This window comes from Euprymna scolopes, chromosome 4 (genome assembly GCF_053919585.1).
Source record: "Euprymna scolopes isolate OS-2025 chromosome 4, ASM5391958v1, whole genome shotgun sequence".
Lineage (NCBI taxonomy): Eukaryota > Metazoa > Mollusca > Cephalopoda > Sepiida > Sepiolidae > Euprymna > Euprymna scolopes.
The window spans coordinates 84,576,736-84,602,173 of record NC_136485.1 but is presented as its reverse complement, the minus strand read 5'-3'; the positions used below and the strand labels follow the sequence as shown (position 1 = coordinate 84,602,173).

At 29.3% G+C, this 25,438-nt stretch overlaps 1 protein-coding gene across 2 annotated transcripts in view; it reads left to right on the top strand.

The window, feature by feature from the left end:
- LOC145268573 (metabotropic glutamate receptor 3-like) overlaps positions 1–25,438 on the top strand; it is a 1,374,385-nt gene that overhangs the window by 651,216 nt on the left and 697,731 nt on the right. Inside the window, exon 1 of one of the 2 annotated variants that reach the window (XM_080124035.1) lies at positions 10,217–12,201. The exons of the other annotated variant lie outside the window; for it this stretch is intronic. Within the exon in view, the coding sequence (XP_079980161.1) occupies positions 12,079–12,201 (123 nt within the window). The 5' untranslated portion in view covers positions 10,217–12,078. Of the gene's footprint in view, positions 1–10,216; positions 12,202–25,438 lie in introns of those variants that run through there. 2 annotated transcript variants of the gene reach the window in all.

The window sequence follows — 25,438 nt, the reverse complement described above, 5'->3', positions numbered from 1 at the left end:
TAACTTATCTTGCCTTTGCTAACATTTATTTGTTATATATTTGTCTTTTGACCGTCCACTAATGGCGAGTCTTTTTTTTTTTTTTTAAATAAAACTAATTTTAAAATTTCGATGTTCGAAACACAGTCCATAATATGTCAATATAAAAATTCTATTTTTGTCTGATAAAAAGAATAAACAGTTAATAAATACAACAAAAAAGTCCATTAAGTTCAACAAGCTAAACTCTTTTATTTATAATAAAACTCTTCGACAGTTTAAATGCTTTCAAAATCCTATGTAAGTATATCGTTTTTACTGTACACAGATTCGAAAAAGTTGTCATCAAACAAATATATGACAGAGTTGAATAAATATGTTACATTGATTAAAAACACTTCTTATTAGCATTTTCTTTTTATATGACAACGTTAATGTTCATGAATATTTAAATAAAATACATTACTGCACATTTATTAATATTATCTCTCTTTTAATCACTTTTATCGACTATCAGCCAAATAACCGGGGTCTAAAAGTTGGGAAATTATTTTTCTATTCATTTAAAGAATATGCTATTAAAAAAGAAAAAGTCGATAAAAGTTAGACATAAACAGTAAAAAAAAAGAAGATATTATTATTAAATAACAATAATTATTAAAAATAAATATTAACATTTACAATAATAAAATGAGTTAGTATTAAAAATAATTATTAATATTTAAAATATGTGTTCATTAATAACAATAAATATTAATATTTAATATAAAATAACATGTGTTTATTAATGAATATAAATATTACTATTTAAAATTATAAAATGTGCTTATTATTAACAATAAATATTAATATTTAAAATAATAACATGTGTTTTTTATTAAAAGTAAATATTAATATTTAAAATAAAATAACATGTGTTTATTATTAAAAATTAATATTAATATTTAAAATAAAATAAGTGTTTATTATTAAAAATAAATATTAACATTTACAATAATAAAAGGTGTTTATTATTAACAATAAGTATTAATATTAAAAATAACATAAAATGTGTTTATTATTAAAAATAAATAATAATATTTAAAATAATAAAATGTGTTCATTATTAAAAATAAATATTAATATTAAAATAAAAATGTGTTTATTATTAAAAATAAATATTAATATTTAAAGTAGAATAAAATGTGTTTATTATTATAAATAAATATTAATATTTAAAATAATATGTGTTTATTATTAAAAATAAATATTAATATTTAAAATAATATTATGTGTTTATTATTACAAATAAATATTAATATTAAAATAAAATGTGTTTATTATTAAAAATAAATATTAAGGAAGGTCAATAGGTGGAGGAAAAATAGTCAATGCAGGTCATACCACCTGACCAGCTAAAATCGCCTTTTTATATAAGGCAGACAGTCAGACTATTTGCCTTGAGGGCGGGCTAAGCCCTCCTACCCCCCCCCCCAAAGCTGAGAGCTGGGGAAACTTCTCTCAGAAGGGGTATGGGAGGACAGGGAGACCTTCCCTCTTTCAAGTAAGAGATAGATATCCTTTTGTATGGTTGATTGACCCCCCCCCCCTGTCGGTTCCGCTTACTCCATTCGGAAAGAGATCAACCTTACACAAAAAAAAAAAAAAATATGGGGACAGGGAAGCCTTCCCGGGCCCCCTTTCTGGGAGGAGAAGTTCCCCGGCTCCTACCTTTTTGGGAGTGCTCAGCCCGCCCTCCAGTCAACCACAATATTTGAAGAATAAAGATATTTTTGTTTTTGTGTTTTAGGTGGTGAAGGTGATCTGGGGAGTGTTTTTTTTTTCACAAAAAAGGTACTTTTTATGAATGGGTATCCAAGAAAATTACAGTATTTTGTCAGAAATTAAGGTTTTCATTGACCACTCTCAATACTATCAGAAATGAAAAAAGTTAATTAAACAGTCTACACAATATAAACTAACTGTTTTGTTGGATTTTTATTCTAACTCCAAACTAACCCATAACTACATTTTTCTTTTATTTTGCAAATTTGATTTCCTTTAGTTTATATTGTGTAGCTGAATCAGAAATTGATTTCACTTTTGTCATTTGTAGTTAACATGCTATCAGCGCAATTACTACAGTGTAATCACACATGATCTACCAAAATAAAAACACTTCAGATAAAGTCTTAAATAGAATTCAGTTCCTTACATGACATCTGATGAAGTCAGTACAAACGTTACAAACTAATACTTGAAAAACAATTTGACATTTACTGTACTACAATATCACATTTGTATAGAAGTAGAAATCTGGATACCTATTCTGATACCTAATAAAAGAAAGGACACTCTTTGGGGCGGATTTTGATGATAACAAGTCACTAATTAGAAATTATAATAAACATTGAAATAATTTAAGAATTTTACCAAAATAAAATTACTTGGTAATCACCCAATTTCTGCCACAACATTTTAATTGGCAAAACTCATAAGCATAAAATATATATTTTCTAATTTCATCTTTTTTTTTTTACATAATCTGGTTTGATGTTTTCCTAAATATTCAAATCACTATATTTTGCTGCTTAATATTAAATACAGCAAATGAGTTATTTTTATGCATCAAACAATTACATTTTCTCATTCATCCAAACTAATCACTGAACATCAATTTCATATTTTCTTCACTAAAATATTACTATGCTTGATGTCATCAAGTAGAGCGGATCATTTTTTTTTACATTTGTTTACACATTTTTTACAAATGTTTTTGAGAGTCCATACAAAGTTATAAGTGTTCAACATTTTTTTTCATTTGAATATATTTTGTCTAAGATTCTTAGCCTATGTCATTGCATACCAATTTGTTTCTTGAAAGTTAAGTTCACTGTAAAAACATCTGATACACCAAAATCCCTGATACCTGTTTCTTATAAGCGCCAAATAACTATCACTATTTCGATTTGTGTTTCATGAGAACAATTCAATATTGATACATTATAAGAAACATTTCCAGTGCTTTTCTCTTTTTAGCAATAGTTGGTTGATAATTAGAGGACACAACTAACCCTATACTATGCTTTACTTTGTTTTGTATATATATTTTTTATTGTGTGAAATTAACAAAGATTCATATGCAGGAATCTGTTGATACATTCCAAGAATCCCAATGCGACCAACAAACTTGAAAGACTACAATTTCTTTTTACTATGACCAATAAGAAAGCTCAAGGACTAAGTTGTTGGACTCATCCTGATCACCATTTTAAATTATTGTTAACAGTAAGTTTAACATTTTAAGTACAGAATAATATTCCTTTTGATATTTATAAATTACTATTTTCTGTGACAGATGTTACTTTTTCAATATTGATTGTACCCTCTTTTGTGTTTTTAAATTTTGCATACAATAATATTAAGCACACCATACCAAGACCACTATTTCAGCATCTAATAAACTGCCTACCAAGACCAATGTTTTCAAGTGACAATGGAGAGTATTCATGTTATGTTTCACATTTTTATGTTTTGAAATATTTTGCTGCTTAATATCAAATTCAGCAGATGTTTACTTTGTTTTGTGTATATACTTTATATTAGGTAGAATAAACAAAACTTAATTTCGCTACCATCATTATTTGTAGTGACATGCACTGTTAACATAAATAAAATCAATGGTGACAATCCCTGATACCTGTTTCGTATAAGCACCAAATAACTATGATAATGTGTTATTGTTGATACATTATAATAAACATTTCCATTGACTGGTCGTTTGCTTAGCTTAGGTTTACATCATTTTTTCACAATGTTTCTCTACTTGCTTTCAGCATGAGAGCAGATCATATTCTGCACATGTTTCATGCATATCACAAAAACTTATAATATTTGATCAACATTTGACTAACAATTTTACAAAAAAGACCTACCACCTTAAGGGGGGTAAAGGTAAGGCTCCCCACATAACCATAAAAGAAAGCCGCCCCCCCTCATACAGTGGGAAAGAGCTCCCTTCCCATTCTGGGGCAGAGAAGGGGCAAGGAAAACTCTTAAACATAAATGGTCAACGGAGGGTATACACCCTGGGAAACTAAAAGTCTATATGGAATCTGCATAAATTAAAATATCCTGTTTAAGCGTATTGTATGACAGGGAGGGAAGGTCAACAGGTGGAAGAAAAATGGTCTACGCAGAGCATACCGCCTGACAAGCTAAAATCGCCTTTTTATATACGGCAGACAATCAGACTCTGATTGCCTAGACGGCGGGCTGAGCAATGAATGTGGAAGCCGGGGAACTTCTCTCAGAAGGAGGATGGGAGGCCCAGGGAGCCTTCGGTCTCCTCCTAAGAGAGGGATATCCTCTTACTCCCTTTGGAAAGAGATCAACCTTACACAAAACAAAAAATATGGGAAGAGAAGCCTTCCCGGGCCCCCCTCCCCCTTCTGGGAGGAGAAGTTCCCTGGCTCCAACCTTTTTTTTGGGGGGGGGGGCCTAAGCCTGTCCTCCAGGCAACCAAATGAAAAAGAAATTTACCCATCCCACCTTTGTAGGAAGTGTGCTCAGCCCACCTTCTGAGCCACTGTGAAAGTTTCCTTCCACCAAAAGGGAAGGGAACGAGGAAGGAAAAGTCTCTGAGAATCTTCATGCAATTTCTTTGACAAAGAAACTGTTTTCACTTGATTCCACACAAAATTTTTATTGCTTTTTCATCTATTGTCTTATATTAGGATTTCTTTATGCATGTTATTTTATTTAAGAGTACTAAATAGCTTTTCAGTTTCTTGAGACTCTTTCAACTGTCTGGATTCTGCAGCAACGTTGTGGAGTGATATGTAAAACATAAATTGGTACTTTATAACAATAGGTATGTAGAATTCTAACTCGCCAGTGTTGATCGTTTCAATTATTTACAAATTCACCAGGTCCTGGATATGACCATAAACTGTATCCAAACATGGGGCTTTGTGAAGTGTGAAGCCACCATTTAATTGCTATTGCTACCAGGTCCACTCTGATCTGGAGTAGTAGTACCTGTTAGGGTCCCAATTATGAGTTAAATAGAAACCAACATTAAATAAACAAATATATTCTAGGAAAAAAAAATGTCACTAGATTGGGCATGAAATAACCTGATATAGTGTTGATATGTCATAAAACAAAATGAACCAACAAATTCACCAATCGACACAATATCAACAAATGTATCTTTCTTTTCCTTATTCTGTGCTTATTTCTTGGTACTAAGCTTATCATTAACTAACCCTGACATTTCTTTTACTTTGTTTTGTGTATATATTTTATTTTGTGTAGAATAACCAAAAAGACATTTAGCTACCACATTTGCAGCAAAATGTTAGCATACATAAAATCACTGGTGACAACCCATGATGTTTTTTCTTATGAACACGAAATAACCAACACGCTTTCCATTGGTTTTTCATGATAACAATTTAATATTGATAAATTATAATAAACATGTCCATTACTTTTCTTTTTTTATCAATAAATATACTTGGTTGATAATTAGAGAACACAATGTTTATTGTAATAAAACTTGTGATCTATAACATCCAATTCTAAAAATTAAACTTTCCTTTCTCAATTGAAACAAACAACATACCCCACACTATGTTCCTAAAAATGAGGATTTTACTATTGCGTTTACATAATTTTTTAGCTATGTTTCTCTTACTTTCAGCATGAGATCATTTTCTACACGTGTTTCATGCATACCACACAAACATTTTACCTCTGACATTTTTAATTTTTTTCCAATTTCCTTTCACCATGAACATTATCATTAGTACAGTTTTCATTTAAAATGAAGCTGTACATGGTTACTATTACTTGGAAAGCAGATCTAAAAAAAAAAAAAAAAAACTGTTTTCACTTTGAAAATTTACGATTTATAGATCTCGGATTTGGCCCTTCTTCACCTTTTATCTTACATTTGTAAATATTGTATATATAAACTTTTTTCTTATTTCTCCAATGTTATTTCATTCATGCAATTTCATAATCCACCAACATTGTATAAGATTCAATTCCATTTGACACTTGAAAACAACTTTTTATATAGTAAACAGCATTTATTTCTTTTCAGACATATTCTTATTTTATTTTATTTCCAGTACTATGTTTTATTTCATTTTGTGGACACTCATTTAACTCTCTGGGATGCTGCAGGGAACATGTAAAGTGATATATCAAACAAGAAGTGGTACTTTATGACAATAGGTATCTAGGATTTACACATACCAGTGTTGATAGTTTGAAATATTTACAGACTAACATTTTACACAATATAAACACATGTACCTTTTTCTTCTTTTCCTTTGCTTATTTCTCGAACCTAAACTTATCATTAACTAACCCGTAACTTTGTTTACTTTGTTTTGCGTATATATTTTATATTGGGTAGAATTAACAAAACTTAATTTCGCTACCATCATTATTTTTAGTGACATGCACTGTTAACATCAATAAAATCACTGGTGACAATACTTGATACCTGTTTCGTATAAGCACCAAATAACTATCACTATTTCGATTTGCTTTTTCATGATAATATGTTCATCTTGATACATTATAATAAACATTTCCATTCACTGGTCGTTTGCTTAGCTTAGCTTTACATCATTTTTTCACAATGTTTCTCTACTTGCTTTCAGCATGAGAGCAGATCATATTCTAAACGTTTCATGCATATCACACAAACTTATAATATTTGATCAACATTTGACTAACAATTTTTTGCCAATTTCCTTCAACATTCTCATTACCATTACTACAGTTTACATTTTGTCGTTAAAATGAAGCTGTACATGTTTCCTATTACTTGGAAACCAGATTTGTAAAAATCCCATTTTTTTTTCACTCTGAGAATTTTCATTATATTTCTTTGACAAACGATTTATTTTCAATGAACTTCAGCACATGATTGTTACTGCTTTTTCCCCTTTTGTCTTATATTTGTTTTTCTTCATGCCAAATATTTTATATATCAATTTTTTGCTAATTTCTTAAATTTTATTTCTTTAATTCTTAGTCCACCAATATAGTATAAGTTTCAATTGCATTGAACGCAATGTTTTAGATAGTAAACATCAGCATATTTCACTTTTCAAGCACTTTTTCATTTTATTTCAAATACTATGTTTTATTTCATTTTGTTGACACTCATTTACCCCTCTGGGGTGCTACAAGGAACATGTAGATTGATATACCAAACATGAATTGGTGCTTTATAACAATAGGTATCTATAATTTTGCTTAATTCTCTAACCTAAACTTATCATTAACTAACCGTAAATTATGTTTTAGTTTTGTGTATATATTTTATATTGTGAAGAATAAACAAAAATTCATTTCACCACCACATTTGCACTGTTAGCATACACAAATATCACTGGTTACAATCATTGGTAGCTGTTTTTTAAAAACACCAAATAACATTCACGCTTTCCATTGGTTTTTCATGATAACAATTTAATATTGATAAATTATAATAAACATGTCCATTACATTCTCTTTTTATCAATAAATATACTTGGTTGATAATTAAAGAACACAATGTTTATTGTAATAAAACTTGTGATCTATAACATCAAATTGTATAAATTAAAGTTTCCTTTCTCAATTGAAACAAACAACATATCCCACACTAAAAATGAGGATTTTACTATTGCCTTTTAGATCATTTTTTAACAATGTTTCTCTTCTTACTTTCAGCATCAGAAAATATAATTTTCTACACGTGTTTCATGCATACCACACAAACGTATATGTGACCAACATTTTACCTCTGATACATTTTTTTCCAATTTCCTTTCACCATTGTCATTATCATTAGTACAGTTTTCGTTTTGTCTTTAAAATGAAGTTGTACATGTTTCTTAATACTTCGAAACCAAATATATCAAAAAATAATTTTTTTCACTTACAAAATTTTCATGATATTTCTTTGACAATCATATTTGTTTTTAATTGAATTCAGCATATGATTCTTACTGCTTTATCACCTTTTATCTTATATTTCTTTTTCTTCATGCCAAATATTTTAAATATCAAATTTTTGCTCATTTCTTAAATTGAATTAAAAAAATGGATTTTTTTATTCCACCAATATTGTATAAGGCTCAATTCCATTGAACACAGTGTTTTATATAGTAAACATCAGCATTTGTTTCTATTTTATTTCAAATACTGTTTCATTTCACTTTCTCGATAATCATTTACATCTTTGGGGTGCAACAGGGAACATGTAGAGTGATATATCAAACATGAATTGGAACTTTATAACAATAGGTATCTAGAATTTCCACATACCAGTGTGGATAGTTTTAAATATTTACAAACTTACAATTTACACACTATAAACAAATGTATCTTTTTTTCTTTTCTTTGCTTATTTCTCGAACCTAAACTTATCATTAACTAAACCTAAACTTTGTTTACTGCATTTTGTGTATATATTTTATAATGGGTGAAATAAACAAAACTTAATTTGGCTAATATCATTTGTAGTGGCATGCACTATTGACATATATAAAATCACAGGTGACAATCCTTGATTCCAGTTTCGTATAAGCACAAAATATCTATCATTATTTCGATTTGTTGTTCATGATAAAAATTTAATATTGATACATTGTAATAAACATTTCAATTGCTTTTATCTTTTTATCAATACATATACTTGGTTGATAATTAGAGGACACAACTAACCCTATACTTTGCTTTACTTTGTTTTGTATATATATTTTGTATTGTGTGGAATTAACAAAGATTCATATGCAGGAATCTGTTGATACATTCCAAGAATCCCAATGCGACCAACAAACTTGAAAGACTACAATTTCTTTTTACTATGACCAATAAGAAAGCTCAAGGACTAAGTTGTTGGACTCATCCTGATCACCATTTTAAATTATTGTTAACAGTAAGTTTAACATTTTAAGTACAGAATAATATTTCTTTTGATATTTATAAATTACTATTTTCTGTGACAGATGTTACTTTTTCAATATTGATTGTACCCTCTTTTGTGTTTTTACATTTTGCATACAATAATATTAAGCACACCATACCAAGACCACTATTTCACCATCTAATAAACTGCCTACCAAGACCAATGTTTTCAAGTGACAATGGAGAGTATTCATGTTATGTTTCACACTTTTATGTTTTGAAATATTTTGCTGCTTAATATCAAATTCAGCAGATGAGTTCTTTCTTATGCATCAAACAATTACATTTTCTGATATTCATTCAAACTAATTATTGAAAATCAATTTCATATTTTATTTACTAAAATATTACTATGCTTGATTTCATCAAGTGGTGCGAATCTGTTTTTTACACTAACAATGTGCACATTTTTTGAAGAATAAAGTTGTTTTTTTTTAAGGTGGTGAAGGTGATCCGGGGAGTGTTTTTTTTTTTTTTTTTTCCAAAAAAGGTACTTTTTACGAATGGGTATCCAAGAAACATTCAGTATTTTGTCAGAAATTAAGATTTTCATTGACGACTCTCAATACTATCAGAAATGACCAATCTACACAATACAAACTAACTGTTTTGTTGGCTTTTTATTCTAACTCCAAACTAACCCATAACTACATATTGCTTTTATTTTGCAAATTTGATTTCCTTTAGTTTATATTGTGTAGCTGAATCAGAAATTGATTTAACTTTTGTCATTTGTAATTAACATGCTTTCAGCGCAATTACTACAGTGTAATCACACATGATATACCAAAATAAAAACACTTCAGATAAAGTCTTCTTACATAGAATTCAGTTTCTTACATGACATCTGATGAAGTCAGTACAAACGTTACAAACTAATACTTGAAAAACAATTTGACATTTACTGTACTACAATATCATATTTGTATAGAAGTAGCTATCTGGATACCTATTCTGATACCTAATAAAAGAAAGGACACTCTTTGGGGCGGATTTTGATGATAACAAGTCACTAATAAGAAATTATAATAAACATTGAAATAATTTAAGAATTTTACCAAAATAAAATTGCATGGTAATCACCCAATTTCTGCCACAAAATTTTAATTGGCAAAACTCATAAACAGAAAATATATATTTTCTAATTTCATCTTTTTTTTTTACATAATCTGATTTGATGTTTTCCTAAATATTCAAATCACTATTTTTTTGCTGCTTAATATCAAATACAGCAAATGAGTTATTTTTTATGCATCAAACAATTACATTTTCTCATTCATCCAAACTAATCACTGAACATCAATTTCATATTTTCTTCACTAAAATATTACTGTGCTTGATGTCATCAAGTAGAGCGGATCATTTTTTTTTCATTTGTTCACACATTTTTCCAATTTATATATATTTTGTCTAAGATTACTAGCCTATGTCATTGCATACCAATCTGTTTATTAAAAGTTAAGGTTCACTGTAAACACATACGTTACACCAAAATAAAAACGCTTCAGATAATGTCTTGATATTCAATTAAGTTTCTCACATGACATCTTATGAAGTTAGTAGAAATGTTACAGACTTTTGAATCTCAAACACTTTCAATACTGTGCACTGATATTTTCTTTTTTGGAATATAAGCACATTCATGATTTTTTTTACAAACGCCAACAAATGTCACATTTTGTAGCAATGTACTGAAACAATTATAAAAATAGGTATCTAGGAAAAGGCCACTACATATGTTATAAATTCCAAATTTCCACAACCTGGCAAATACTGGTACACGCTAGCAAATTTAGATTTGTAATTACAGAATATGATTCTAATTTTTTCCTTTGCTCTTTATTCTAACACTACACTAAGTTTACTGTTTTATTTCGCTACAGTTGATATTGTGTAGAACAATAAGAAAATCATAGTGAACAATGCATTCAACAAAATTTCACACACATTTCTAGATACCTATATCTAATAAGTTCAAAAGAAAGGACACACTTAGGGAGGTATTTTGGTGGTCAAGTCACTAAATAGAGATTAGCTGGTTTCCCGGCATAGCCCAAGATGTAATAAAGATTGACTGAAATACATGTTCTAGCTGGTTTCTAGGCGTTGCCAGGGATGTAATATAGACACATTATGTTGTATATTACCTGTTCTCTTCTCCCTAAGGTAAAACAATTTCATGTACATGCTGTAAATTACCTACACTAGGGATAAAACATGAACAATACCAGTCCTAGGGTAGATAAAACAAATAATACATAGAGATGAAAGATTCCTCTCCCCTAAGAATAAAACATATATTCAATATCTGCTTTTGTTTTTTCATTGTTTATACGGTCCCGAGCAACGCCGGGTAGCCCTGCTAGTCTATATATATAAATCCCAAATGTCTGTGAGTTTGTATGTTTGTATGTAACGCTAAAACTTTTGAAAGACACAACCAGACTTGATAAATTTGGTATCATATCGAAGCCCCGTGTCCCGGATGACAAATATCGAAATTTCACGTCAAACTGACGAGGAGAAAGGGGTAAACGTATCAGTTATCTCCAAGGGGGTCCCAAAAAAAACTGTCATTGTAATGCTTTTTATTACGTAATTCTTGAATGATCCAATGTAATTAATACGTAAAAAAAAAAAGCTTAGTCATGTCACGTGACGTGACGTCAACGTCCACTAATGGCGAACAATTGTTAATAAAAAGTTCTTTCTCCGATAGTTTTGCATTTTTCTCTTCGTCTCAGTTATATCGTTTTTAAAACTTTATGCCAATGATTCCATCGTGATTACCTGGTTAAAAATATTATTTATACAAGAGTTTTAACGAAAAATGTCAGGAAAAAATGTACGAGAATAAAAAAATTCACCTTTCAAAATATTAGACGATAATAAAAAATATCGTAATATTTATGTAATGTAAAATACTTAGCCATTTTGTATATTACCACGTGACCTCATACCTCTTAAGCTGGAAGGGGGGGAGGAGTAAAACCAACACCGTCTCTCTCTCTCACTCTCTCTCTCTCTCTCACTTTCTCTATCACCCTCTTTCTATTTTTCTATTCGTTTAAAAACGCTTAGTCATGTCACGTGACGTGACGTCAACGTCCACTAGTGGCGAATCTAATTGCTAACTTCAATATGCACCGGTTTTGTGCTGCTTCGAAAAGGAACAAAATTCAATATACACCGCTTTCTCTTCCCTCCCTCCCTCTCTCTCTCTTTCTCTCTCTCTCTCTCTCTCTCTCACACACAGTTTGTCACGTACGTATTTATTATACTTTTATCTCAGTAATTTTTAGTATATTTAATAGCATTTTCGGTCGACCTAGACGAGAGTGCCAAAATGGCCGACCAGCACCGAGATATGACATGTATTTAATTTAAGCCGTCGTTTCGTATCTTACAACATCGTATCTTACAACATATACAACAAATACTTTATTGTAACTTTTTCTTTAATAATCTATATTTAATAAATATTTATATAAAATTATCAGAATTGAAAAAAAAAGCCAAGCTGGCAACCCTGATAGGCACATGAATGTACCTTGGCAACACGGCTCAAGCTGAAATAACAACGGCTGGCATTTTTCGAATACATCGGTAAACACTGTATGTTTTTCGAGCTGAATAAACATCAAAAAATATATCCAGTTGGATAGAAAAGTAGCTTATCTTGCCTTTGATAACATTTATTTGTTATATATTTGTCTTTTGACAACTTTTTTGAATCTATGTTTACTATAATACAAACCCAAATATTCTTTTTTTTAAAACAGTAATGAATTTTCCGAACTCAATATTTTACAATTTTTTAAATTTTAAAATCTATTAAAATTTTTCTATTGATTCAATTTTTACGATATTTTCAGGGTCAATGTGAAATTTTATGTTCTTTCCAATAAATCGAAAATAATATTTTAGACTACCGTTTTTTTTTTTTAATTCACGAACCCCCCCCCCCCCCATGTACATTTTTCGAATACATCGCTAAACACTGTATGTTTTTCGAGCTGAATAAATATGTTACATTGAATAAAAACACAAAAAATATATCCAGTTGGATAGAAAAGTAGCTTATCTTGCCTTTGATAACATTTATTTGTTATATATTTGTCTTTTGACCGTCCACTAATGGCGAGTCTTTTTTTTTTTTTTAAATAAAACTAATTTTAAAATTTCGATGTTAGAAAAACAGTCCATGTAAATATAAAAATTCTATTTTTTGTTTGATAAAAATAATAAACAGTTAATAAATACAACAAAAAAGTCCATTAAGTTCAACAAACTAAACTCTTTTATTTATAAAAAAAACTCTTCGACAGTTTAAATGCTTTCAAAATCCTATGTAAGTATATCGTTTATACTGTACACAGATTCGAAAAAGTTGTCATCAAACAAATATATGACAGAGTTGAATAAATATGTTACATTGATTAAAAACACTTCTTATTAGCATTTTCTTTTTATATGACAACGTTAATGTTCATGAATCTCTCTTTTAATCACTTTTATCGACTATCATCCAAATAACCGGGGTCTAAAATTTGGGAAATTATTTTTCTATTCATTTAAAGAATATGCTATTAAAAAAGAAAAAGTCGATAAAAGTTAGACATAAACAGTAAAAAAATAGAAGATATTATTATTAAATAACAATAATTATTAAAAATATTTGTTATATATTTGTCTTTTGACAACTTTTTTGAATCTATGTTTACTATAATACAAACCCAAATATTCTTTTTTTTAAAACAGTAATGAATTTTCCGAACTCAATATTTTACAATTTTTTAAATTTTAAAATCTATTAAAATTTTTCTATTGATTCAATTTTTACGATATTTTCAGGGTCAATGTGAAATTTTATGTTCTTTCCAATAAATCGAAAATAATATTTTAGACTACCGTTTTTTTTTTTTAATTCACGAACCCCCCCCCATGTACATTTTTCGAATACATCGCTAAACACTGTATGTTTTTCGAGCTGAATAAATATGTTACATTGAATAAAAACACAAAAAATATATCCAGTTGGATAGAAAAGTAGCTTATCTTGCCTTTGATAACATTTATTTGTTATATATTAAAAATTCTATTTTTTGTTTGATAAAAATAATAAACAGTTAATAAATACAACAAAAAAGTCCATTAAGTTCAACAAACTAAACTCTTTTATTTATAATAAAACTCTTCGACAGTTTAAATGCTTTCAAAATCCTATGTAAGTATATCGTTTATACTGTACACAGATTCGAAAAAGTTGTCATCAAACAAATATATGACAGAGTTGAATAAATATGTTACATTGATTAAAAACACTTCTTATTAGCATTTTCTTTTTATATGACAACGTTAATGTTCATGAATCTCTCTTTTAATCACTTTTATCGACTATCATCCAAATAACCGGGGTCTAAAATTTGGGAAATAATTTTTCTATTCATTTAAAGAATATGCTATTAAAAAAGAAAAAGTCGATAAAAGTTATACATAAACAGTAAAAAAATAGAAGATATTATTATTAAATAACAATAATTATTAAAAATATTTGTTATATCTTTGTCTTTTGACAACTTTTTTGAATCTATGTGTACAATAATACAAACCCAAATATTCTTTTTTTTAAAACAGTAATGAATTTTCCGAACTCAATATTATACAATTTTTTAAATTTTAAAATCTATTAAAATTTTTCTATTGATTCAATTTTTACGATATTTTCAGGGTCAATGTGAAATTTTATGTTCTTTCCAATAAATCGAAAATAATATTTTAGACTACCGTTTTTTTTTTAATTCACGAACCCCCCCCCCCCCCCCATGTACATTTTTCGAATACATCGCTAAACACTGTATGTTTTTCGAGCTGAATAAATATGTTACATTGAATAAAAACACAAAAAATATATCCAGTTGGATAGAAAAGTAGCTTATCTTGCCTTTGATAACATTTATTTGTTATATATTAAAAATTCTATTTTTTGTTTGATAAAAATAATAAACAGTTAATACATACAACAAAAAAGTCCATTAAGTTCAACAAACTAAACTCTTTTATTTATAATAAAACTCTTCGACAGTTTAAATGCTTTCAAAATCCTATGTAAGTATATCGTTTATACTGTACACAGATTCGAAAAAGTTGTCATCAAACAAATATATGACAGAGTTGAATAAATATGTTACATTGATTAAAAACACTTCTTATTAGCATTTTCTTTTTATATGACAACGTTAATGTTCATGAATCTCTCTTTTAATCACTTTTATCGACTATCATCCAAATAACCGGGGTCTAAAATTTGGGAAATTATTTTTCTATTCATTTAAAGAATATGCTATTAAAAAAGAAAAAGTCGATAAAAGTTATACATAAACAGTAAAAAAATAGAAGATATTATTATTAAATAACAATAATTATTAAAAATAAATATTAACATTTACAATAATAAAATGAGTTAATATTAAAAATAATTATTAAAATAAAAATGAGTTTATTATTAAAAATACATATTAATATTCAAATAAAATTGTTTTTATTATTAAAAATAAATATTAATATTTAAAGTAGAATAAAATGTGTTTATTATTACATACAAAAAAAAAAAAATATGGGGACAGGGAAGCCTTCCCGGGCCCCCTTTCTGGGAGGAGAAGTTCCCTGGCTCCTACCTTTTTGGGAGTGCTCAGCCCGTCCTCCAGTCAACCACAATATTTGAAGAATAAAGATATTTTTGTTTTTGTGTTTTAGGTGGTGAAGGTGATCTGGGGAGTGTTTTTTTTTTCACAAAAAAGGTACTTTTTACGAATGGGTATCCAAGAAAATTACAGTATTTTGTCAGAAATTAAGGTTTTCATTGACCACTCTCAATACTATCAGAAATGAACAAAGTTAATTAAACAGTCTACACAATATAAACTAACTGTTTTGTTGGCTTTTTATTCTAACTCCAAACTAACCCATAACTACATTTTTCATTTATTTTGCAAATTTGATTTCCTTTAGTTTATATTGTGTAGCTGAATCAGAAATTGATTTATCTTTTGTCATCTGTAGTTAACATGCTATCAGCGCAATTACTACAGCGTAATCACACATGATCTACCAAAATAAAAACACTTCAGATAAAGTCTTAAATAGAATTCAGTTCCTTACATGACATCTGATGAAGTCAGTACAAACGTTACAAACTAATACTTGAAAAACAATTTGACATTTACTGTACTACAATATCACATTTGTATAGAAGTAGAAATCTGGATACCTATTCTGATACCTAATAAAAGAAAGGACACTCTTTGGGGCGGATTTTGATGATAACAAGTCACTAATTAGAAATTATAATAAACATTGAAATAATTTACTTGGTAATCACCCAATTTCTGCCACAAAGTTTCAATTGGCAAAACTCATAAGCATAAAATATATATTTTCTAATTTCATCTTTTTTTTTTTACATAATCTGGTTTGATGTTTTCCTAAATATTCAAATCACTATATTTTGCTGCTTAATATTAAATACAGCAAATGAGTTATTTTTATGCATCAAACAATTACATTTTCTCATTCATCCAAACTAATCACTGAACATCAATTTCATATTTTCTTCACTAAAATATTACTGTGCTTGATGTCATCAAGTAGAGCGGATCATTTTTTTTTACATTTCTTTACACATTTTTTACAAATGTTTTTGATAGTCCATACAAGGTTATAAGTGTTCAACATTTTTTTTCATTTGAATATATTTTGTCTAAGATTCTTAGCCTATGTCATTGCATACCAATTTGTTTCTTGAAAGTTAAGTTCACTGTAAAAACATCTGATACACCAAAATCCCTGATACCTGTTTCTTATAAGCGCCAAATAACTATCACTATTTCGATTTGTGTTTCATGAGAACAATTCAATATTGATACATTATAAGAAACATTTCCAGTGCTTTTCTCTTCTTAGCAATAGTTGGTTGATAATTAGAGGACACAACTAACCCTATGCTATGCTTTACTTTGTTTTGTATATATATTTTGTATTGTGTGAAATTAACAAAGATTCATATGCAGGAATCTGTTGATACATTCCAAGAATCCCAATGCGACCAACAAACTTGAAAGACTACAATTTCTTTTTACTATGACCAATAAGAAAGCTCAAGGACTAAGTTGTTGGACTCATCCTGATCACCATTTTAAATTATTGTTAACAGTAAGTTTAACATTTTAAGTACAGAATAATATTCCTTTTGATATTTATAAATTACTATTTTCTGTGACAGATGTTACTTTTTCAATATTGATTGTACCCTCTTTTGTGTTTTTAAATTTTGCATACAATAATATTAAGCACACCATACCAAGACCACTATTTCAGCTATAAACTATAAACTGCCTACCAAGACCAATGTTTTCAAGTGACAATGAAGAGTATTCATGTTATGTTTCACATTTTTATGTTTTGAAATATTCTGCTGCTTATTATCAAATTCAGCAGATGTTTACTTTGTTTTGTGTATATACTTTATATTAGGTAGAATAAACAAAACTTAATTTCGCTACCATCATTATTTGTAGTGACATGCACTGTTAACATAAATAAAATCAATGGTGACAATCCCTGATACCTGTTTCGTATAAGCACCAAATAACTATGATAATGTGTTATTGTTGATACATTATAATAAACATTTCCATTGACTGGTCGTTTGCTTAGCTTAGGTTTACATCATTTTTTCACAATGTTTCTCTACTTGCTTTTAGCATGAGAGCAGATCATATTCTGCACATGTTACAGGCATATCACAAAAACTTATAATATTTGATCAACATTTGACTAACAATTTTACAAAAAAGACCTACCACCTTAAGGGGGGTTAAGGTAAGGCTCCCCACATAACCATAAAAGAAAGCCGCCCCCCCCCATACAGTGGGAAAGAGCTCCCTTCCCATTCTGGGGCAGAGAAGGGGCAAGGAAAACTCTTAAACATAAATGGTCAACGGAGGGTATACACCCTGGGAAACTAAAAGTCTATATGGAATCTGCATAAATTAAAATATCCTGTTTAAGCGTATTGTATGACAGGGAGGGAAGGTCAACAGGTGGAAGAAAAATGGTCTAGGCAGAGCATACCGCCTGACAAGCTAAAATCGCCTTTTTATATACGGCAGACAATCAGACTCTGATTGCCTGGACGGCGGGCTGAGCAATGAATGTGGAAGCCGGGGAACTTCTCTCAGAAGGAGGATGGGAGGCCCAGGGAGCCTTCGCTCTCCTCCTAAGAGAGGGATATCCTCTTACTCCCTTTGGAAAGAGATCAACCTTACACAAAACAAAAAATATGGGAAGAGAAGCCTTCCCGGGCCCCCCTCCCCCTTCTGGGAGGAGAAGTTCCCTGGCTCCAACCTTTTTTTTGGGGGGGGGGGCTAAGCCTGTCCTCCAGGCAACCAAATGAAAAAGAAATTTACCCATCCCACCTTTGTAGGAAGTGTGCTCAGCCCACCTTCTGAGCCACTGTGAAAGTTTCCTTCCACCAAAAGGGAAGGGAACGAGGAAGGAAAAGTCTCTGAGAATCTTCATGCAACTTCTTTGACAAAGAAACTGTTTTCACTTGATTCCACACAAAATTTTTATTGCTTTTTCATCTATTGTCTTATATTAGGATTTCTTTATGCATGTTATTTTATTTAAGAGTACTAAATAGCTTTTCAGTTTCTTGAGACTCTTACAACTGTCTGGATTCTGCAGCAACGTTGTGGAGTGATATGTAAAACATAAATTGGTACTTTATAACAATAGGTATGTAGAATTCTAACTCGCCAGTGTTGATCGTTTCAATTATTTACAAATTCACCAGGTCCTGGATATGACCATAAACTGTATCCAAACATGGGGCTTTGTGAAGTGTGAAGCCACCATTTAATTGCTATTGCTACCAGGTCCACTCTGATCTGGAGTAGTAGTACCTGTTAGGGTCCCAATTATGAGTTAAATAGAAACCAACATTAAATAAACAAATATATTCTAGGAAAAAAAAAATGTCACTAGATTGGGCATGAAATAACCTGATATAGTGTTGATATGTCATAAAACAAAATGAACCAACAAATTCACCAATCGACACAATATCAACAAATGTATCTTTCTTTTCCTTATTCTGTGCTTATTTCTTGGTAATAAGCTTATCATTAACTAACCCTGACATTTCTTTTACTTTGTTTTGTGTATATATTTTATTTTGTGTAGAATAACCAAAAAGACATTTAGCTACATTTGCAGCGAAATGTTAGCATACATAAAATCACTGGTGACAACCCATGATGTTGTTTCTTATGAACACGAAATAACCAACACGCTTTTCATTGGTTTTTCATGATAACAATTTAATATTGATAAATTATAATAAACATGTCCATTACTTTTCTTTTTTTATCAATAAATATACTTGGTTGATAATTAGAGAACACAATGTTTATTGTAATAAAACTTGTGATCTATAACATCCAATTCTAAAAATTAAACTTTCCTTTCTCAATTGAAACAAACAACATACCCCACACTATGTTCCTAAAAATGAGGATTTTACTATTGCGTTTACATAATTTTTTAGCTATGTTTCTCTTACTTTCAGCATGAGATCATTTTCTACACGTGTTTCATGCATACCACACAAACATTTTACCTCTGACATTTTTAATTTTTTTCCAATTTCCTTTCACCATGAACATTATCATTAGTACAGTTTTCATTTAAAATGAAGCTGTACATGGTTACTATTACTTGGAAAGCAGATCTAAAAAAAAAAAATATCTGTTTTCACTTTGAAAATTTACGATTTATAGATCTCGGATTTGGCCCTTCTTCACCTTTTATCTTACATTTGTAAATATTGTATATATAAACTTTTTTCTTATTTCTCCAATGTTATTTCATTCATGCAATTTCATAATCCACCAACATTGTATAAGATTCAATTCCATTTGACACTTGAAAACAACTTTTTATATAGTAAACAGCATTTATTTCTTTTCAGACATATTCTTATTTTATTTTATTTCCAGTACTATGTTTTATTTCATTTTGTGGACACTCATTTAACTCTCTGGGATGCTGCAGGGAACATGTAGAGTGATATATCAAACAAGAAGTGGTACTTTATGACAATAGGTATCTAGGATTTACACATACCAGTGTTGATAGTTTGAAATATTTACAGACTAACATTTTACACAATATAAACACATGTACCTTTTTTTTCTTTTCCTTTGCTTATTTCTCGAACCTAAACTTATCATTAACTAACCCGTAACTTTGTTTACTTTGTTTTGCGTATATATTTTATATTGGGTAGAATTAACAAAACTGAATTTCGCTACCATCATTATTTTTAGTGACATGCACTGTTAACATCAATAAAATCACTGGTGACAATACTTGATACCTGTTTCGTATAAGCACCAAATAACTATCACTATTTCGATTTGCTTTTTCATGATAATATGTTCATCTTGATACATTATAATAAACATTTCCATTCACTGGTCGTTTGCTTAGCTTAGCTTTACATCATTTTTTCACAATGTTTCTCTACTTGCTTTCAGCATGAGAGCAGATCATATTCTAAACGTTTCATGCATATCACACAAACTTATAATATTTGATCAACATTTGACTAACAATTTTTTGCCAATTTCCTTCAACATTCTCATTACCATTACTACAGTTTACATTTTGTCGTTAAAATGAAGCTGTACATGTTTCCTATTACTTGGAAACCAGATTTGTAAAAATCCCATTTTTTTTTCACTCTGAGAATTTTCATTATATTTCTTTGACAAACGATTTATTTTCAATGAACTTCAGCACATGATTGTTACTGCTTTTTCCCCTTTTGTCTTATATTTGTTTTTCTTCATGCCAAATATTTTATATATCAATTTTATTTCTTTAATTCTTAGTCCACCAATATAGTATAAGTTTCAATTGCATTGAACGCAATGTTTTAGATAGTAAACATCAGCATATTTCACTTTTCAAGCACTTTTTCATTTTATTTCAAATACTATGTTTTATTTCATTTTGTTGACTCTCATTTACCCCTCTAGGGTGCTACAAGTAACATGTAGATTGATATACCAAACATGAATTGGTGCTTTATAACAATAGGTATCTATAATTTTGCTTAATTCTCTAACCTAAACTTATCATTAACTAACCGTAAATTATGTTTTAGTTTTGTGTATATATTTTATATTGTGAAGAATAAACAAAAATTCATTTCACCACCACATTTGCACTGTTAGCATACACAAATATCACTGGTTACAATCATTGGTAGCTGTTTTTTAAAAACACCAAATAACATTCACGCTTTCCATTGGTTTCTCATGATAACAATTTAATATTGATAAATTATAATAAACATGTCCATTACATTCTCTTTTTATCAATAAATATACTTGGTTGATAATTAAAGAACACAATGTTTATTGTAATAAAACTTGTGATCTATAACATCGAATTGTATAAATTAAAGTTTCCTTTCTCAATTGAAACAACATATCCCACACTAAAAATGAGGATTTTACTATTGCCTTTTAGATCATTTTTTAACAATGTTTCTCTTCTTACTTTCAGCATCAGAAAATATAATTTTCTACACGTGTTTCATGCATACCACACAAACGTATATGTGACCAACATTTTACCTCTGATACATTTTTTTCCAATTTCCTTTCACCATTGTCAGTATCATTAGTACAGTTTTCGTTTTGTCTTTAAAATGAAGTTGTACATGTTTCTTAATACTTCGAAACCAAATATATCAAAAAATAATTTTTTTCACTTACAAAATTTTCATGATATTTCTTTGACAATCATATTTGTTTTTAATTGAATTCAGCATATGATTCTTACTGCTTTATCACCTTTTATCTTATATTTCTTTTTCTTCATGCCAAATATTTTAAATATCACATTTTTGCTCATTTCTTAAATTGAATTAAAAAAATGGATTTTTTTATTCCACCAATATTGTATAAGGCTCAATTCCATTGAACACAGTGTTTTATATAGTAAACATCAGCATTTGTTTCTATTTTATTTCACATACTGTTTCATTTCACTTTCTCGATAATCATTTACATCTTTGGGGTGCAACAGGGAACATGTAGAGTGATATATCAAACATGAATTGGAACTTTATAACAATAGGTATCTAGAATTTCCACATACCAGTGTGGATAGTTTTAAATATTTACAAACTTACAATTTACACACTATAAACAAATGTATCTTTTTTTCTTTTCTTTGCTTATTTCTCGAACCTAAACTTATCATTAACTAAACCTAAACTTTGTTTACTGCATTTTGTGTATATATTTTATAATGGGTGAAATAAACAAAACTTAATTTGGCTAATATCATTTGTAGTGGCATGCACTATTGACATATATAAAATCACAGGTGACAATCCTTGATTCCAGTTTCGTATAAGCACAAAATATCTATCATTATTTCGATTTGTTGTTCATGATAAAAATTTAATATTGATACATTGTAATAAACATTTCCATTGCTTTTACCTTTTTATCAATACATATACTTGGTTGATAATTAGAGGACACAACTAACCCTATACTTTGCTTTACTTTGTTTTGTATATATATTTTGTATTGTGTGGAATTAACAAAGATTCATATGCAGGAATCTGTTGATACATTCCAAGAATCCCAATGCGACCAACAAACTTGAAAGACTACAATTTCTTTTTACTATGACCAATAAGAAAGCTCAAGGACTAAGTTGTTGGACTCATCCTGATCACCATTTTAAATTATTGTTAACAGTAAGTTTAACATTTTAAGTACAGAATAATATTTCTTTTGACATTTATAAATTACTATTTTCTGTGACAGATGTTACTTTTTCAATATTGATTGTACCCTTTTTTGTGTTTTTAAATTTTGCATACAATAATATTAAGCACACCATACCAAGACCACAATTTCAGTATCTAATAAACTTCCTACCAAGGTCAATGTTTTCAAGTGACAATGGAGAGTATTCATGTTATGTTTCACATTTTTATGTTTTGAAATATTTTGCTGCTTAATATCAAATTCAGCAGATGAGTTCTTTCTTATGCATCAAACAATTACATTTTCTGATATTCATTAAAACTAATTATTGAAAATCAATTTCATATTTTCTTTAATAAAATATTACTATGCTTGATTTCATCAAGTGGTGCGAATCTGTTTTTTACACTAACAATGTGCACATTTTTTGAAGAATAAAGTTATTTTTTTTAAGGTGGTGAAGGTGATCCGGGGAGTGTTTTTTTTTGTTTTTTTTTTTTTTCCAAAAAAGGTACTTTTTACGAATGGGTATCCAAGATACATTCAGTATTTTGTCAGAAATTAAGATTTTCATTGACGACTCTCAATGCTATCAGAAATGACCAATCTACACAATACAAACTAACTGTTTTGTTGGCTTTTTATTCTAACTCCAAACTAACCCATAACTACATATTGCTTTTATTTTGCAAATTTGATTTCCTTTAGTTTATATTGTGTAGCTGAATCAGAAATTGATTTAACTTTTGTCATTTGTAGTTAACATGCTTTCAGCGCAATTACTACAGTGTAATCACACATGATATACCAAAATAAAAACACTTCAGATAAAGTCTTCTTACATAGAATTCAGTTTCTTACATGACATCTGATGAAGTCAGTACAAACGTTACAAACTAATACTTGAAAAACAATTTGACATTTACTGTACTACAATATCATATTTGTATAGAAGTAGAAATCTGGATACCTATTCTGATACCTAATAAAAGAAAGGACACTCTTTGGGGCGGATTTTGATGATAACAAGTCACTAATAAGAAATTATAATAAACATTGAAATAATTTAAGAATTTTACCAAAATAAAATTGCATGGTAATCACCCAATTTCTGCCACAAAATTTTAATTGGCAAAACTCATAAACAGAAAATATATATTTTCTAATTTCATCTTTTTTTTTTACATAATCTGATTTGATGTTTTCCTAAATATTCAAATCACTATTTTTTTGCTGCTTAATATCAAATACAGCAAATGAGTTATTTTTTATGCATCAAACAATTACATTTTCTCATTCATCCAAACTAATCACTGAACATCAATTTCATATTTTCTTCACTAAAATATTACTGTGCTTGATGTCATCAAGTAGAGCGGATCATTTTTTTTTCATTTGTTCACACATTTTTCCAATTTATATATATTTTGTCTAAGATTCCTAGCCTATGTCATTGCATACCTATCTGTTTATTAAAAGTTAAGGTTCACTGTAAACACATACGTTACACCAAAATAAAAACGCTTCAGATAATGTCTTGATATTCAATTAAGTTTCTCACATGACATCTTATGAAGTTAGTAGAAATGTTACAGACTTTTGAATCTCAAACACTTTCAATACTGTGCACTGATATTTTCTTTTTTGGAATATAAGCACATTCATGATTTTTTTTACAAGCGCCAACAAATGTCACATTTTGTAGCAATGTACTGAAACAATTATAAAAATAGGTATCTAGGAAAAGGCTACTACATATGTTATAAATTCCAAATTTCCACAACCTGGCAAATACTGGTACACGCTAGCAAATTAAGATTTGCAATTACAGAATATGATTCTAATTTTTTCCTTTGCTCTTTATTCTAACACTACACTAAGTTTACTGTTTTATTTCGCTACAGTTGATATTGTGTAGAACAATAAGAAAATCATAGTGAACAATGCATTCAACAAAATTACACACACATTTCTAGATACCTATATCTAATAAGTTCAAAAGAAAGGACACACTTAGGGAGGTATTTTGGTGGTCAAGTCACTAAATAGAGATTAGCTGGTTTCCCGGCATAGCCCAGGATGTAATAAAGATTGACTGAAATACATGTTCTAGCTGGTTTCTAGGCGTTGCCAGGGATGTAATATAGACACATTATGTTGTATATTACCTGTTCTCTTCTCCCTAAGGTAAAACAATTTCATATACATGCTGTAAATTACCTACGCTAGGGATAAAACATGAACAATACCAGTCCTAGGGTAGATAAAACAAATAATCACATAGAGATGAAAGATTCCTCTCCCCTAAGAATAAAACATATATTCAATATCTGCTTTTGTTTTTTCATTGTTTATACGGTCACTTTCTCTATCACCCTCTTTCTATTTTTCTATTCGTTTAAAAACGCTTAGTCATGTCACGTGACGTGACGTCAACGTCCACTAGTGGCGAATCTAATTCCCAACTTCACTATGCACCGGTTTGGTTACTATGGAAACACTTAATTTTTGTGCTGCTTCGAAAAGGAACAAAATTCACTATACACCGCTTTCTCTTCCCTCTCTCTCTCTCTCTCTCTCTCTCTCTCTCTCTCACACACACTTTCTCTTTAAAACAAGTCGGTGTGTTTCTGATGTTACGT